At 43.0% G+C, this 17,190-nt stretch overlaps 1 protein-coding gene across 1 annotated transcript in view; it reads right to left on the bottom strand.

Moving 5' to 3' along the window:
- Positions 1-17,190, bottom strand: part of LOC126297906 (mucin-19-like) — a 138,334-nt gene that overhangs the window by 81,882 nt on the left and 39,262 nt on the right. The window contains exons 7-22 of the mRNA XM_049989215.1: positions 13,943-14,038; positions 13,606-13,701; positions 13,281-13,376; positions 13,098-13,193; positions 12,830-13,009; positions 11,034-11,456; positions 9,015-9,110; positions 8,690-8,785; positions 8,507-8,602; positions 8,239-8,418; positions 6,443-6,865; positions 4,403-4,498; positions 4,078-4,173; positions 3,895-3,990; positions 3,627-3,806; positions 1,831-2,253 (exon numbers count right to left, since the gene is read on the bottom strand). Of these exons, the coding sequence (XP_049845172.1) occupies positions 1,831-2,253; positions 3,627-3,806; positions 3,895-3,990; positions 4,078-4,173; positions 4,403-4,498; positions 6,443-6,865; positions 8,239-8,418; positions 8,507-8,602; positions 8,690-8,785; positions 9,015-9,110; positions 11,034-11,456; positions 12,830-13,009; positions 13,098-13,193; positions 13,281-13,376; positions 13,606-13,701; positions 13,943-14,038 (2,769 nt within the window). The remainder of the gene's footprint in view (positions 1-1,830; positions 2,254-3,626; positions 3,807-3,894; positions 3,991-4,077; positions 4,174-4,402; positions 4,499-6,442; positions 6,866-8,238; positions 8,419-8,506; positions 8,603-8,689; positions 8,786-9,014; positions 9,111-11,033; positions 11,457-12,829; positions 13,010-13,097; positions 13,194-13,280; positions 13,377-13,605; positions 13,702-13,942; positions 14,039-17,190) is intronic.

Here is a 17,190-nt window from a genome sequence, read left to right as displayed (position 1 = left end):
TTTCTATGGTCGGCCAATCACTGTCACACTCGGTGTTATTTTAATTCCTTTTGTCTGGTCTCTGTCTGCGTCTTTCCTGGCCTATGTCGTCTCTTGTCATCACCATTGTTTGTTCTTATTCTTTTTGCGTGTTTCAGGTTCGTGGAAGAAGGGACTGATGGCTCTAGTAGTCTGGTCTCTTCAATCTCACAAACCAACCAACATACTTTGCTTCCGTTGCTATGAATCCACATGTGAGCACTCGACAGCTTGATCACGAGACTGACATTCCTAAAACCAGTGTACATTGTATTCTTCCACGTCACCGGTTCCATCTTTATCATGTACTCCTACATAAAGAATTACATGGGAACGATTTCCAGAATCGTGTACAGTTCTACCAGTGGGCACAGCAGAAAATCTTCGTCAACCCGAACTACTTCTCCAATGTTCTATTTACCGATGAATGTTCATTCTCATAGAAAGGACAGGTAAATACAAGGAATATGCGTTGTTGGTCCAGCGACAACCCACGATTTAGAGAGGTGGAACATCAGTGTCAATGGAGAATTAACATCTGGTGTGGGATACTTGGCACTACAATTATTGGCCCTTATTTCATCAATGGATGTCTAAACTGCATAGCGTATGCCAACTTCCTCATTCGAATTCTTCCTCCTCTTCTGGGTGAAGTGCCACTAACAACCAGAATGCTTATGTGGCATCAACACGATGGATGTCCAGCACATAATGCGTAGCGTGCACGGCCTGCCACAGGGATTGGTCGAGGAGGAACAGTTACTTTCCCTGCTAGGTCTCCTGATTTAAACCCTCTGGTCATTTTCCTTTGGGGATGCATTAAAGACGTTGTCGCCGGCCGCGGTGGTCTAGCGGTCCTAGGCGCACAGTCCGGAACCGCACGACTGGTACGGTCGCAGATTCGAATCCTGCCTCGGGCATGGATGTGTGTGATGTCCTTAGGTTAGTTAGGTTTAAGTACTTTAAAGTTCTAGCGGACTGATGACCACAGATGTTAAGTCCCATAGTGCTCAGAGCCATTTGAACCATTTTTGAAAATACGTTGTCTATCGCGATATTCCAACTACTTCAGAGGATATGGAGGAACGTATAGTGCTTGCTTGTAACTCTCGTCAGCAGGCAGCACTGGAAGCAGTAAATAATTATTTCATTTAACGAGTGCACCAGTGAATCGGTGTCCAGGGTCACCACTTAGAGCACCTTTGAATGTTCTACTCCTGGGCAATGGTACAGGAGAGTCAAAGTCAATTTTGTGTTATGTTTTTACTTGGTTTTTATTTGTTTTCTGACAACTCCAGCAACTGGACGAGTTTGTGATCCCGGGCTCAAAGTCAATGTTGTGTTGTGTAACTAATAACGTTGTCTTTCAGTGAATGGTACACTGTGATACATTTTTGAATAGGTCTCTAGGAGAGGAAATGAATTACCGAATAAAAAAATGCAGGGTGCCATTTAAAAAAGTCATACCGCTGTTCATATGTTTGCAAAAAACAAAGCCAGAACGTAGGCAATCATGTTGATTGATGTCCCCCTGACGGCTAAAGAAAATTTGCTTGAAACATTTTGTTATTTGCATCTGGACAAACACTTATTTAGGGTAGTCAAGATGAATGGGACACCCTGTATACTATTGCAAATCTTTTCCTTTTTTGGTGCTACAAAATTTTTTACGTCTTTTTATGTTTCTTTTTCATTGATTTGCATGATAATTCGTTCTGTGTCAAGCAATTTTAGCGCATTTAATTCCTTGCTACCTGAAGGCAACAAAATAAAGAAGTAAATAATAAACACAAAAATGCTTTAATGCGTTACCATTGAGGAGTCTGCTGTCTCGGCGCCATAGCTGACATCTGCTGTTGAGGGCTCGCCAGATGCAAGTGAAGGCGCACCAAGTATAGGTGAGTGCACACCTGTTTCTGCTGAGGACATGCCAGTTTCAGCTGAGTGCGTGTCATGTGCAGCTGAGGGCACACCAGGTTCACTTGAGGATTTGCTAAGTGTCATTAAGAGCTCTTCTATTGCATCTGTAAGTGCCGTAGGTGCATCTGAAGCTGCGCCAGGTGCATCTGAGGGTACGGGAGGTGCACCACTTTCAAATAATGGCATGTCAAGTTCAGCTGATGGCGCATACGTTGCATATGAGGGCACATCAGATGCAGCTGATGGCATATCATGTGCAGCTGAAGGCGTACCAGCTTGATCTGCCCAGTTTTGTTCTGCAGCTTCTTCCTCAACCTGCAGCAATCAGAAATAACTCTACACTGATTTACTCTTGAAGAATTGGCAGGTAACATTAAAAATATTTTATGCTGATTTCTCAGCTGCCCTACGATGCATAGTGTTACGGCAAGACAGATAGTACAACATATTTTCTTGATTTGATAGTTCCCTATAAATCTGATGTCGCAATCAAATTACCATTACCGAGAGAGGTGAAGTAGTCATAATACATTGAACTGGTTGTGCATGGTAGTTACCCCAGTTTGCACTTGTTGTAGTCATGGCGGTAGGGAAGTGAAGTGGATTTGTGTGATTTAGCCACTCAGCAATTTTGGGCACATAAGTTATTCTGTGTAATTCATGGGGAAATATCTAAGTTTCTGATAAGCTATAAGTCTGAAGTACAATGTTATACTTCGTTAGTCGCTTATCTATCTTACGAGCTACTATTTGGGAACAGCATACAAAAAAAGAATTCAGTATTATGAGGTGGTTAAGATAATGTATTAGGCATGGAAGATGTCGCCACCGTGTTTGATGAAACAGCCATTATTACGCCAACCGGTACGTGCCGCTAATATGAATCGACTCATAATAAGGTCCACAACCACTGTACATGAATGCTGCAGCGGTCGTCACGATAATGTACGTTCGCAAGATGTTCGTTGGCTACATTCCTGCCAAGTCTTTCTGCAGTATAGCAGAAGGAACATCCAGCTTCTCCTTGCCCTATTACACGACCTCGTTCAAACTCAGCGAGGAGCTGACAATGGCATCTTTATCGCCTGAAAGGCATTCTTGACTAACATCAACTCACCACGTCCAGTCTCAAATGTAACTAACGCTCACGACCGCTAAGGAGAGTATTTAAAAGAAACCTGACTTTCACCCTCATAGTGGTGCTACTAGCGCCACTCTTACGCGACTGGTGTGAAAGTTCATTAGACATAATCTTTCAGATGTAGAAACACGCCTACTAACCTTCGTTTAAGCCTTACAACTCCTTATTAGTGCTGCGATTCTTTTGTTTATTTTGTATATATTATTATAATATATAATTTTTTTCACATCTTCTACGGTCTCTCCTTTCCCAGCGATTTGTCAGCAAAAGTGTAATCGAACAGCAGTTGGTTCTCGAACCAATTTACACGCAATATTGCTCATCAGTACCATAGAGATGTTGACGTTTTCGGAACCACGGAACGAATTATACGTAAGTGATCTTACAATCTCTTTCAGCAGATAACAGTACAATAGTCCATTGTAGTAAGACAAATGATGCAACCTCTCTCAGTATTGGCGGTAGAAGCAGTCTTGATTTGAGCTAAGATGTATTATACGTGCAATACAGCTCACTATTTATACGTAAGTTAATACTCCCTTCTGACCTTCAGTGCTGCTGCAGGTGCGTCAGCGCCTGAAAATGTCACTGGCGTCTGCAAATAACGTTCACCAGCAGAACGTTTCGACTGTTTTCTCACTGAGGCCTTTTCCAGTACAGTGGCACTTGTTTCTGGTGGTCCGACATTTTTCGGTGTTGTTTTCCCTCCAGAGAGAGCCGTCTTGCGCTAAAATAAAACAATTACATTAGTTAAAATATATTACCCGAAGTGTGGTGTTAGAAACCTCTGACTGTCGAAGTGAGCATTTCCATACCTTTTTCGTTGCCTTCTTTACAGATGGAGTGTCAGTTGTTTGTTTTGGTTCGACAGCTTTCTTTCCTGCCTCGCCACCAGTCTTTTCCTTCTTCCCCTAAAAGAAAACCACTACATTGTTAAAGTAAATCTCTCAAAATGCGATATTAGAAACGTCTGTTTTGGGAGGTGAGCTTTTTAATACCTTCTTTTTGGAGCTTTTCCCAGGTACAGACGTAGAGGTTTTTTGCGTCTCAAAAACTTGTTCCACTTTCCCTGAGGCTTCTGAGTGCTCTTTACCCTAAAATAAATCGAAAATATTCATTAAAATAAGCTATTCACGAAATACAGGGTTTGCAGCATTTGAATTTGGATGTGTCTAATTCTGAGGGAGCGCAGAAATTGGAATTAATGTTGTGGAATGTCTGTGATGTTACAAAGACCCAACAATCTGCCCCACCTTTCCCTAAAAGATAATGTCTGTTTCGATTGAAGTAAACATTTGACTTTGGTGGTGAGCGTTTCAGTACCTCTTCCGGTAAGGTGTGGCCAGGTGCAGCGCCAACTGTTTTCGGCTGCACAGCTTCTTGCAACTCCATTTGAGAGCCTTTTGACTTTACTTGATCCTGAAAGAAAACCAAAACATGCATTAAAATAAGTTGTTCACAGTATAGTGGTAGCAACGTTTGAATTTGGAGGTGTCTAATTCTGAGTGCGTTTCTTGGTGGTTGGCTTTTCCATTTTTGTTTCTATGGTCGGCCAATCACTGTCACACTCGGTGTTATTTTAATTCCTTTTGTCTGGTCTCTGTCTGCGTCTTTCCTGGCCTATGTCGTCTCTTGTCATCACCATTGTTTGTTCTTATTCTTTTTGCGTGTTTCAGGTTCGTGGAAGAAGGGACTGATGGCTCTAGTAGTCTGGTCTCTTCAATCTCACAAACCAACCAACATACTTTGCTTCCGTTGCTATGAATCCACATGTGAGCACTCGACAGCTTGATCACGAGACTGACATTCCTAAAACCAGTGTACATTGTATTCTTCCACGTCACCGGTTCCATCTTTATCATGTACTCCTACATAAAGAATTACATGGGAACGATTTCCAGAATCGTGTACAGTTCTACCAGTCGGCACAGCAGAAAATCTTCGTCAACCCGAACTACTTCTCCAATGTTCTATTTACCGATGAATGTTCATTCTCATAGAAAGGACAGGTAAATACAAGGAATATGCGTTGTTGGTCCAGCGACAACCCACGATTTAGAGAGGTGGAACATCAGTGTCAATGGAGAATTAACATCTGGTGTGGGATACTTGGCACTACAATTATTGGCCCTTATTTCATCAATGGATGTCTAAACTGCATAGCGTATGCCAACTTCCTCATTCGAATTCTTCCTCCTCTTCTGGGTGAAGTGCCACTAACAACCAGAATGCTTATGTGGCATCAACACGATGGATGTCCAGCACATAATGCGTAGCGTGCACGGCCTGCCACAGGGATTGGTCGAGGAGGAACAGTTACTTTCCCTGCTAGGTCTCCTGATTTAAACCCTCTGGTCATTTTCCTTTGGGGATGCATTAAAGACGTTGTCGCCGGCCGCGGTGGTCTAGCGGTCCTAGGCGCACAGTCCGGAACCGCACGACTGGTACGGTCGCAGATTCGAATCCTGCCTCGGGCATGGATGTGTGTGATGTCCTTAGGTTAGTTAGGTTTAAGTACTTTAAAGTTCTAGCGGACTGATGACCACAGATGTTAAGTCCCATAGTGCTCAGAGCCATTTGAACCATTTTTGAAAATACGTTGTCTATCGCGATATTCCAACTACTTCAGAGGATATGGAGGAACGTATAGTGCTTGCTTGTAACTCTCGTCAGCAGGCAGCACTGGAAGCAGTAAATAATTATTTCATTTAACGAGTGCACCAGTGAATCGGTGTCCAGGGTCACCACTTAGAGCACCTTTGAATGTTCTACTCCTGGGCAATGGTACAGGAGAGTCAAAGTCAATTTTGGTTTTTACTTGGTTTTTATTTGTTTTCTGACAACTCCAGCAACTGGACGAGTTTGTGATCCCGGGCTCAAAGTCAATGTTGTGTTGTGTAACTAATAACGTTGTCTTTCAGTGAATGGTACACTGTGATACATTTTTGAATAGGTCTCTAGGAGAGGAAATGAATTACCGAATAAAAAAATGCAGGGTGCCATTTAAAAAAGTCATACCGCTGTTCATATGTTTGCAAAAAACAAAGCCAGAACGTAGGCAATCATGTTGATTGATGTCCCCCTGACGGCTAAAGAAAATTTGCTTGAAACATTTTGTTATTTGCATCTGGACAAACACTTATTTAGGGTAGTCAAGATGAATGGGACACCCTGTATACTATTGCAAATCTTTTCCTTTTTTGGTGCTACAAAATTTTTTACGTCTTTTTATGTTTCTTTTTCATTGATTTGCATGATAATTCGTTCTGTGTCAAGCAATTTTAGCGCATTTAATTCCTTGCTACCTGAAGGCAACAAAATAAAGAAGTAAATAATAAACACAAAAATGCTTTAATGCGTTACCATTGAGGAGTCTGCTGTCTCGGCGCCATAGCTGACATCTGCTGTTGAGGGCTCGCCAGATGCAAGTGAAGGTGCACCAAGTATAGGTGAGGGCACGACTGTCGCTGCTGAGGACATGCCAGTTTCAGCTGAGTGCGTGTCATGTGCAGCTGAGGGAACATCAGGTTCATCTGAAGATATTCTGAGTGTAAGGAAGAGCTCTTCTATTGCATCTGTAAGCGCCGTAGGTGCATCTGAAGCTGCGCCAGGTGCATCTGAGGGTACGGGAGGTGCACCACTTTCAAATGATGGCATGTCAAGTGCAGCTGATGGCGCATACGTTGCATCTGAGGGCACATCAGATGCAGCTGATAGCATATCATGTGCAGCTGAAGGCGTACCAGCTTGATCTGCCCAGTTTTGTTCTGCAGCTTCTTCCTCAACCTGCAGCAATCAGAAATAACTCTACACTGATTTACTCTTGAAGAATTGGCAGGTAACATTAAAAATATTTTATGCTGATTTCTCAGCTGCCCTACGATGCATAGTGTTACGGCAAGACAGATAGTACAACATATTTTCTTGATTTGATAGTTCCCTATAAATCTGATGTCGCAATCAAATTACCATTACCGAGAGAGGTGAAGTAGTCATAATACATTGAACTGGTTGTGCATGGTAGTTACCCCAGTTTGCACTTGTTGTAGTCATGGCGGTAGGGAAGTGAAGTGGATTTGTGTGATTTAGCCACTCAGCAATTTTGGGCACATAAGTTATTCTGTGTAATTCATGGGGAAATATCTAAGTTTCTGATAAGCTATAAGTCTGAAGTACAATGTTATACTTCGTTAGTCGCTTATCTATCTTACGAGCTACTATTTGGGAACAGCATACAAAAAAAGAATTCAGTATTATGAGGTGGTTAAGATAATGTATTAGGCATGGAAGATGTCGCCACCGTGTTTGATGAAACAGCCATTATTATGCCAACCGGTACGTGCCGCTAATATGAATCGACTCATAATAAGGTCCACAACCACTGTACATGAATGCTGCAGCGGTCGTCACGATAATGTACGTTCGCAAGATGTTCGTTGGCTACATTCCTGCCAAGTCTTTCTGCAGTATAGCAGAAGGAACATCCAGCTTCTCCTTGCCCTATTACACGACCTCGTTCAAACTCAGCGAGGAGCTGACAATGGCATCTTTATCGCCTGAAAGGCATTCTTGACTAACATCAACTCACCACGTCCAGTCTCAAATGTAACTAACGCTCACGACCGCTAAGGAGAGTATTTAAAAGAAACCTGACTTTCACCCTCATAGTGGTGCTACTAGCGCCACTCTTACGCGACTGGTGTGAAAGTTCATTAGACATAATCTTTCAGATGTAGAAACACGCCTACTAACCTTCGTTTAAGCCTTACAACTCCTTATTAGTTCTGCGATTCTTTTGTTTATTTTGTATATATTATTATAATATATAATTTTTTTCACATCTTCTACGGTCTCTCCTTTCCCAGTGATTTGTCAGCAAAAGTGTAATCGAACAGCAGTTGGTTCTCGAACCAATTTACACGCAATATTGCTCATCAGTACCATAGAGATGTTGACGTTTTCGGAACCACGGAACGAATTATACGTAAGTGATCTTACAATCTCTTTCAGCAGATAACAGTACAATAGTCCATTGTAGTAAGACGAATGATGCAACCTCTCTCAGTATTGGCGGTAGAAGCAGTCTTGATTTGAGCTAAGATGTATTATACGTGCAATACAGCTCACTATTTATACGTAAGTTAATACTCCCTTCTGACCTTCAGTGCTGCTGCAGGTGCGTCAGCGCCTGAAAATGTCACTGGCGTCTGCAAATAACGTTCACCAGCAGAACGTTTCGACTGTTTTCTCACTGAGGCCTTTTCCAGTACAGTGGCACTTGTTTCTGGTGGTCCGACATTTTTCGGTGTTGTTTTCCCTCCAGAGAGAGCCGTCTTGCGCTAAAATAAAACAATTACATTAGTTAAAATATATTACCCGAAGTGTGGTGTTAGAAACCTCTGACTGTCGAAGTGAGCATTTCCATACCTTTTTCGTTGCCTTCTTTACAGATGGAGTGTCAATTGTTTGTTTTGGTTCGACAGCTTTCTTTCCTGCCTCGCCACCAGTCTTTTCCTTCTTCCCCTAAAAGAAAACCACTACACTGTTAAAGTAAATCTCTCAAAATGCGAAATTAGAAACGTCTGTTTTGGGAGGTGAGCTTTTTAATACCTTCTTTTTGGAGCTTTTCCCAGGTACAGACGTAGAGGTTTTCTGCGTCTCAAAAACTTGTTCCACTTTCCCTGAGGCTTCTGAGTGCTCTTTACCCTAAAATAAATCGAAAATATTCATTAAAATAAGCTATTCACGAAATACAGGGTTTGCAGCATTTGAATTTGGACGTGTCTAATTCTGAGGGAGCGCAGAAATTGGAATTAATGTTGTGGAATGTCTGTGATGTTACAAAGACCCAACAATCTGCCCCACCTTTCCCTAAAAGATAATGTCTGTTTCGATTAAAGTAAACATTTGACTTTGGTGGTGAGCGTTTCAGTACCTCTTCCGGTAAGGTGTGGCCAGGTGCAGCGCCAACTGTTTTCGGCTGCACAGCTTCTTGCAACTCCATTTGAGAGCCTTTTGACTTTACTTGATCCTGAAAGAAAACCAAAACATGCATTAAAATAAGTTGTTCACAGTATAATGGTAGCAACGTTTGAATTTGGAGGTGTCTAATTCTGAGTGCGTTTCTTGGTGGTTGGCTTTTCCATTTTTGTTTCTATGGTCGGCCAATCACTGTCACACTCGGTGTTATTTTAATTCCTTTTGTCTGGTCTCTGTCTGCGTCTTTCTTGGCCTGTGTCGTCTCTTGTCATCTCCATTGTTTGTTCTTATTCTTTGTGGGTGTTTCAGGTTCGTGGAAGAAGGGACCGATGGCTCTAGTAGTCTGGTCCCTTCAGTCCCACAAACCAACCAACAAACTTTGCTTCCGTTGCTATGAATCCACATGTGAGCACTCGACAGCTTGATCACGAGACTGACATTCCTAAAACCAGTGTACATTGTATTCTTCCACGTCACCGGTTCCATCTTTATCATGTACTCCTACATAAAGAATTACATGGGAATGATTTCCAGAATCGTGTACAGTTCTACCAGTGGACACAGCAGAAAATCTTCGTCAACCCGAACTACTTCTCCAATGTTCTATTTACCGATGAATGTTCATTCTCATAGAAAGGACAGGTAAATACAAGGAACATGCGTTGTTGGTCCAGCGACAACCCACGATTTAGAGAGGTGGAACATGAGTGTCAATGGAGAATTAACATGTGGTGTGGGATGCTTGGCACTACAATTATTGGCCCTTATTTCATCAATGGATGTCTAAACTGCATAGCGTATGCCAACTTCCTCAGTCGAATTCTTCCTCCTCTTCTGGGTGAAGTGCCACTAACAACCAGAATGCTTATGTGGCATCAACACGATGGATGTCCAGCACATAATGCGTAGCGTGCACGGCCTGCCACAGGGATTGGTCGAGGAGGAACAGTTACTTTCCCTGCTAGGTCTCCTGATTTAAACCCTCTGGTCATTTTCCTTTGGGGATGCATTAAAGACGTTGTCGCCGGCCGGGGTGGTCTAGCGGTTCTAGGCGCACAGTCCGGAACCGCACGACTGGTACGGTCGCAGGTTCGAATCCTGCCTCGGGCATGGATATGTGTGATGTCCTTAGGTTAGTTAGGTTTAAGTAGTTCAAAGTTCTAGGGGACTGATGAGCACAGATGTTAAGTCCCATAGTGCTCAGAGCCATTTGAACCATTTTTGAAAATACGTTGTCTATCGCGATATTCCAACTACTGCAGAGGATATGGAGGAACGTATAGTGCTTGCTTGTAACTCTCGTCAGCAGGCAGCACTGGAAGCAGTAAATAATTATTTCATTTAACGAGTGCACCAGTGAATCGGTGTCCAGGGTCACCACTTAGAGCACCTTTGAATGTTCTACTCCTGGGCAATGGTACAGGAGAGTCAAAGTCAATTTTGTGTTATGTTTTTACTTGGTTTTTATTTGTTTTCTGACAACTCCAGCAACTGGACGAGTTTGTGATCCCGGGCTCAAAGTCAATGTTGTGTTTTGTAATTAATAACGTTGTCATTATTGAATAGGTCTCTAGGAGAGGAAATGAAATACCGAATAAAAAATGCAGGGTGCCATTTAAAAAAGTCATACCGCTGTTCATATGTTTGCAAAAAACAAAGCCACAACGTAGGCAATCATGTTGATTGATGTCCCCCTGACGGCTAAAGAAAATTTGCTTGAAACATTTTGTTATTTGCATCTGGACAAACACTTATTTAGGGTAGTCAAGATGAATGGGACACCCTGTATACTATTGCAAATCTTTTCCTTTTTTGGTGCTTCAAAATTCTTTACGTCTATTTTTGTTTATTTTTCACTGATTTACTTGATAGCTCGTTCTGTTTCAAGCAATTTTAGCGCATTTAATTCCTTGTTACCTGAAGGCAACAAAATAAAAAAGTAAATAATAAACACAAAAATGCTTTAATGCGTTACCATTGAGGAGTCTGCTGTCTCGGCGGCATAGCTGACATCTGCTGTTGAGGGCTCGCCAGATGCAAGTGCAGGCGCACCAAGTATTGGTGAGGGCACGCCTGTTTCTGCTGAGGACATGCCAGTTTCAGCTGAGTGCGTGTCATGTGCAGCTGAGGGCACACCAGGTTCATCTGAGGATATTCTGAGTGTAAGGAAGAGCTCTTCTATTGCATCTGTAAGTGCCGTAGGTGCATCTGAAGCTGCGCCAGGTGCATCTGAGGGTACGGGAGGTGCACCACTTTCAAATGATGGCATGTCAAGTTCAGCTGATGGCGCATACGTTGCATATGAGGGCACATCAGATGCAGCTGATGGCATATCATGTGCAGCTGAAGGCGTACCAGCTTGATCTGCCCAGTTTTGTTCTGCAGCTTCTTCCTCAACCTGCAGCAATCAGAAATAACTCTACACTGATTTACTCTTGAAGAATTGGCAGGTAACATTAAAAATATTTTATGCTGATTTCTCAGCTGCCCTACGATGCATAGTGTTATGGCAAGACAGATAGTACAACATATTATCTTGATTTGATAGTTCCCTATAAATCTGATGTCGCAATCAAATTACCATTACCGAGAGAGGTGAAGTAGTCATAATACATTGAACTGGTTGTGCATGGTAGTTACCCCAGTTTGCACTTGTTGTAGTCATGGCGGTAGGGAAGTGAAGTGGATTTGTGTGATTTAGCCACTCAGCAATTTCGGGCACATAAGTTATACTGCGTAATTCATGGGGAAATATCTAAGTTTCTGATAAGCTATAAGTCTGAAGTACAATGTTATACTTCGTTAGTCGCTTATCTACCTTATGAGCTACTATTTGGGAACAGCATACAAAAAAAGAATTCAGTATTATGAGGTGGTTAAGATAATGTATTAGGCATGGAAGATGTCGCCACCGTGTTTGATGAAAAGGCCATTATTACGCCAACCGGTACGTCCCGCTAATATGAATCGACTCATACTAAGGTCCACAACCACTGTACATGAATGCTGCAGCGGTCGTCACGAGAATGTACGTTCGCAAGATGTTCGTTGGCTACATTCCTGCCAAGTCTTTCTGCAGTATAGCAGAAGGAACATCCAGCTTCTCCTTGCCCTATTACACGACCTCGTTCAAACTCAGCGAGGAGCTGACAATGGCATCTTTATCGCCTGAAAGGCATTCTTGACTAACATCAACTCACCACGTCCAGTCTCAAATGTAACTAACGCTCACGACCGCTAAGGAGAGTATTTAAAAGAAACCTGACTTTCACCCTCATAGTGGTGCTACTAGCGCCACTATTACGCGACTGGTGTGAAAGTTCATTAGACATAATCTTTCAGATGTAGAAACACGCCTACTAACCTTCGTTTAAGCCTTACAACTCCTTATTAGTGCTGCGATTCTTTTGTTTATTTTGTATATATTATTATAATATATAATTTTTTTCACATCTTCTACGGTCTCTCCTTTCCCAGTGATTTGTCAGCAACAGTGTAATCGAACAGCAGTTGGTCTTCGAGCCAATTTACACGCAATATTGCTCATCAGTACCATAGAGATGTTGCCGTTTTCGGAACCACGGAACGAATTATACGTAAGTGATCTTACAATCTCTTTCGGCAGATAACAGTACAATAGTCCATTGTAGAAAGACAAATGATGCAACCTCTCTTAGTATTGGCGGTAGAAGCAGTCTTGATTTGAGCTAAGATGTATTATACGTGCAATACAGCTCACTATTTATACGTAAGTTAATACTCCCTTCTGACCTTCAGTGCTGCTGCAGGTGCGTCAGCGCCTGAAAATGTCACTGGCGTCTGCAAATAACGTTCACCAGCAGAACGTTTCGACTGTTTTCTCACTGAGGCCTTTTCCAGTACAGTGGCACTTGTTTCTGGTAGTCCGACATTTTTCGGTGTTGTTTTCCCTCCAGAGAGAGCCGTCTTGCGCTAAAATAAAACAATTACATTAGTTAAAATATATTACCCGAAGTGTGGTGTTAGAAACCTCTGACTGTCGAAGTGAGCATTTCCATACCTTTTTCGTTGCCTTCTTTACAGATGGAGTGTCAATTGTTTGTTTTGGTTCGACAGCTTTCTTTCCTGCCTCGCCACCAGTCTTTTCCTTCTTCCCCTAAAAGAAAACCACTACACTGTTAAAGTAAATCTCTCAAAATGCGATATTAGAAACGTCTGTTTTGGGAGGTGAGCTTTTTAATACCTTCTTTTTGGAGCTTTTCCCAGGTACAGACGTAGAGGTTTTCTGCGTCTCAAAAACTTGTTCCACTTTCCCTGAGGCTTCTGAGTGCTCTTTACCCTAAAATAAATCGAAAATATTCATTAAAATAAGCTATTCACGAAATACAGGGTTTGCAGCATTTGAATTTGGATGTGTCTAATTCTGAGGGAGCGCAGAAATTGGAATTAATGTTGTGGAATGTCTGTGATGTTACAAAGACCCAACAATCTGCCCCACCTTTCCCTAAAAGATAATGTCTGTTTCGATTAAAGTAAACATTTGACTTTGGTGGTGAGCGTTTCAGTACCTCTTCTGGTAAGGTGTGGCCAGGTGCAGAGCCAACTGTTTTCGGCTGCACAGCTTCTTGCCCCTCCATTTGAGAGCCTTTTGACTTGACTTGATCCTGAAAGAAAACCAAAACATGCATTAAAATAAGTTGTTCACAGTATAGTGGTAGCAACGTTTGAATTTGGACGTGTGTAATTCTGAGGGAGCGCGAGTTTGGAATTAATTGTAATGGAATTTGAGTGATTTCACAGTGACCCACCAGAGTGCCTCATATTTCCCTAAAAGAAAGCTATTACATTCTTAACATAAATTGCTCAAAGTATGGCATTAGAATCATTTGAGCATTTTATTAATACCTTTTTCTTTGATCTCTTCTGAGGTGGAGGGGCAACTGTTTCTGGTGTCTCAACATCTTGCTCTTCGGTGTTTGAGTCTTTTGACTGCACCTCATCCTGAAATAAAGTAACACTGATTAAAATAACTTGTTCAAAGTTTGGTACTTTGTGAATTGAAATTTCAAGGTGTGTGAAGAAGTCTGTGAAAGAGTGATAATTGTAGACCTCTATATTACATCCATAATCGATTTGCATAGATACGGAACAACGTGTAACCTTCAAGATAACTGAATAAATGTACGATCTCCTGTAGGCTGTAGAAATAACGACGTTTGGTAGGGGTGAAATTTCCGGCTCTGAAATTACAGAATAAATACTACTCGGAGATTTCCAGGACATTACCTACTATGCCAATGCCTCAACTTCTACGGATGCGTTGCAGGAAGGAAAAGGTCAAGCTTCAGACTGTAAGATTGTGTTTCGAGCAACCCAGTGCTTCGCGGGCGAGTTTAAGTTACAAGCAGATTACGGGTTTCGAAAACTACTTGTGCGCAGTCATATTCGACCGAGACTGACGATACTGCTACAAATACCAGTCCACGGCAGGGGAAAAGTTTTACACTGCCCAATCCATCCCAAATTCGTTCAGTGCGGTAGACATTCAGCGAGATATTACTGCAGCATCGCAAGACCACAGCACAATTAATGCATCCGCTCGCGTAATATCAGCATTCCACACTGCTAGAGACAAACCCTCAGAAAACGTGAATTGAAAAGAAAAGACAGAACCTTAAAGCCACGAGGTCGTAGAGCGCTCTCAGTGTCAGATAGTCATAGCAGTTTTGTAGATGCCGATGTATACAGGATGAACCAGAACGCGACAGACAAACTTTCAGGAGTTGTTCTGGGATACCCTCTGAGTATTTTGGTGTAATCGACTAAGTCTCCGGCGACTCGTTACGGAGTAATAATGTAATCACGATTTGTTCGGATTGTTACCGCAATCACCCTCTGTTTCTGTGAAGAAACCTATAATATTGATTATCCAAAACGTACGCCCCACAACACAGAATAAAGCAACTACTGTGATGCGGGAACAGCTCAACGTATCATCGCTGTGACCTTCCGTTCCATTCAGTGAATCCACACACGAGGTACATACCGGCCAACCCTTCAGCGGTAAACCTATCCACAGTACTGCTTTATATCGCCGTTAACGCAAACTTAGCACTGCCTGAAAAACAGACACGGAACAGAAGTAAATGCGAGCTTGAGGGGGAAATCAACAACAGGTACTGTGACCCACAGCGCATACTGTCCACATTTCAGCTTAGTACAGATACAAAGGTAACTGAGGCAACAAACCAAACACAATGGAATAACTCTGTCACGAGCCACTGGAGACCGTGCGTCCCTTATACCAAAATACTCAGAAGGTAACCCCGAACAACCTCTGAAACTTTGTAGGTGGTTTTCTGGTTCACCTTGTATGCAGATGAACCGAAGAGCCTCCCTGCCGCTACCCTAACTGTCGACGCATTTCACCGAGGTGAAAGAACATGCCAAAGAAAATTCTCAGTGATAAATTGCTCCCATCCTTCAGAGGTTTGTGAACAGACTGAAAACTCGCGTAAAATAGATACAATTCGTAGCACTTAAGACCATTAAGCATAAGCGTATAGTATCACACCAGCACTATCGTCCTCACCACTCACGTACTTTTTGTGGTTATCCAATTACTGCCTAATATCGCCGTACGATTGGTGGATCAGTCAGCATTTACGTCAGTACTTCTCAAACAATCTGACGGTGTTTGGTGGAGGGCACTTCTGTACCTGGCAAGGTGGAGTCGCCTCCCATTACAACACCGTGACCGGGAAACTTATAGGTGAAATTCTGCAAGTTCTCTCTGAAGCGCTCTACCACTACAGCCTCTCATGCGAGTGGTGTATAAAAGCACCCGATTACCATTTTTATCCGTCTGTGATGCTTAACTTATTCACACTCGCAATCTGTGATAACCTCATGACGTAGTACCCAATTCTTTATTGCAATAAATACGCGGCCGGCCGTTGGTGACCGAGCGGTTCTAGGCGCTTCAGTCTGGAACCGCACGACCGCTACGGTCGCAGGTTCGAATCCTGCCTCGGGCATCGATGTGTGTGATATCGTTAGGTTAGTTCGGTTTAAGTAGTTCTAAGTTCTAGGTGACTGATGACCTGAGATGTTAAGTCCCATAGTGCTCAGAGCCATTTTAACCATTTTGATCAATAAATACGCCATCGCCATTGGCGGCTAACATATCCTTGCAATAAATATTCCAATCCGAATATTTCAACCAACTTTCTATTCATCTGGGCATTATAACCTTAAAACTTCAACAAGCGATACCAATTCTGGGATCTTACTATGGATGCTCCTGCAGTTTACTGATATCACATTAACCTTTACTATTTCAGATATGCGAGGACGAGCATTCTCTGAGAACAATGTGACTGTTGTCTCTTCGATTTCGGCAGGCAATTCATCTCTGATCCCAGGAGAGGTTGGGGAGTCTTCTAACCTAAAAAAGCCCTATGTGCACACAACACGTACTCTGCTACCCTGCGTGTAGTGCAAGCGTGATTTATTACGAGGAACGCTACATCTCTCCACCCGATAGCGAAGATTGAGAAATTCGCTTCGCTGAGTCCGATGCTACAAATAGTGAGCTTAGCCTGCATCCCGAGCACGATGCTAGCTGTCTTCGCCGAATCAGCCAGCCGCCTGTGGGAACTGAGGATGGCCTCAGAACCCACACGGCAGGCACAATTCCTGCCGACATGTGCCACAATATGCAGCCGGTTGCCCCCAGTGCGGTCGATAGCTGCCGGCAGAGCCTCCTCCGAGTCCCCGACGAGACCGTCTGGCTAACATACCGACTGCACACTTGGCACTCTTTCCCGACCTGCCTGCTCTTTCCCTGGAGGTCTCCATTTCTCACCTAACGTTGGAGCTCCCAATGACTAGCACGCCCTCTCTCTGCACTTGTCCGGCCACTGGCCCCATAGGAGAAGCGTCCCGTGCTGGGGAGAAGCATCCCGTGCTTGCTCAAAAATAGTACCTATTGTTAAGACGTAAGGAGCCATCCATGCGTTCCATTCCCACTGTCGCCTTCCACCAAGTTATATGGGAACCCACCACTGTCCGTCACTCACTCTCGAGTAAAGACAGACCGGTCAGATGTTGCGCAACGGAAATGACAGAGACAACCGGTTCACCAGCAAACT

Source organism: Schistocerca gregaria, chromosome X (assembly GCF_023897955.1).
Source record: "Schistocerca gregaria isolate iqSchGreg1 chromosome X, iqSchGreg1.2, whole genome shotgun sequence".
NCBI lineage: Eukaryota > Metazoa > Arthropoda > Insecta > Orthoptera > Acrididae > Schistocerca > Schistocerca gregaria.
Note: the sequence above shows the minus strand (reverse complement) of the source record. Positions and strands in the feature narration are given on the sequence as shown.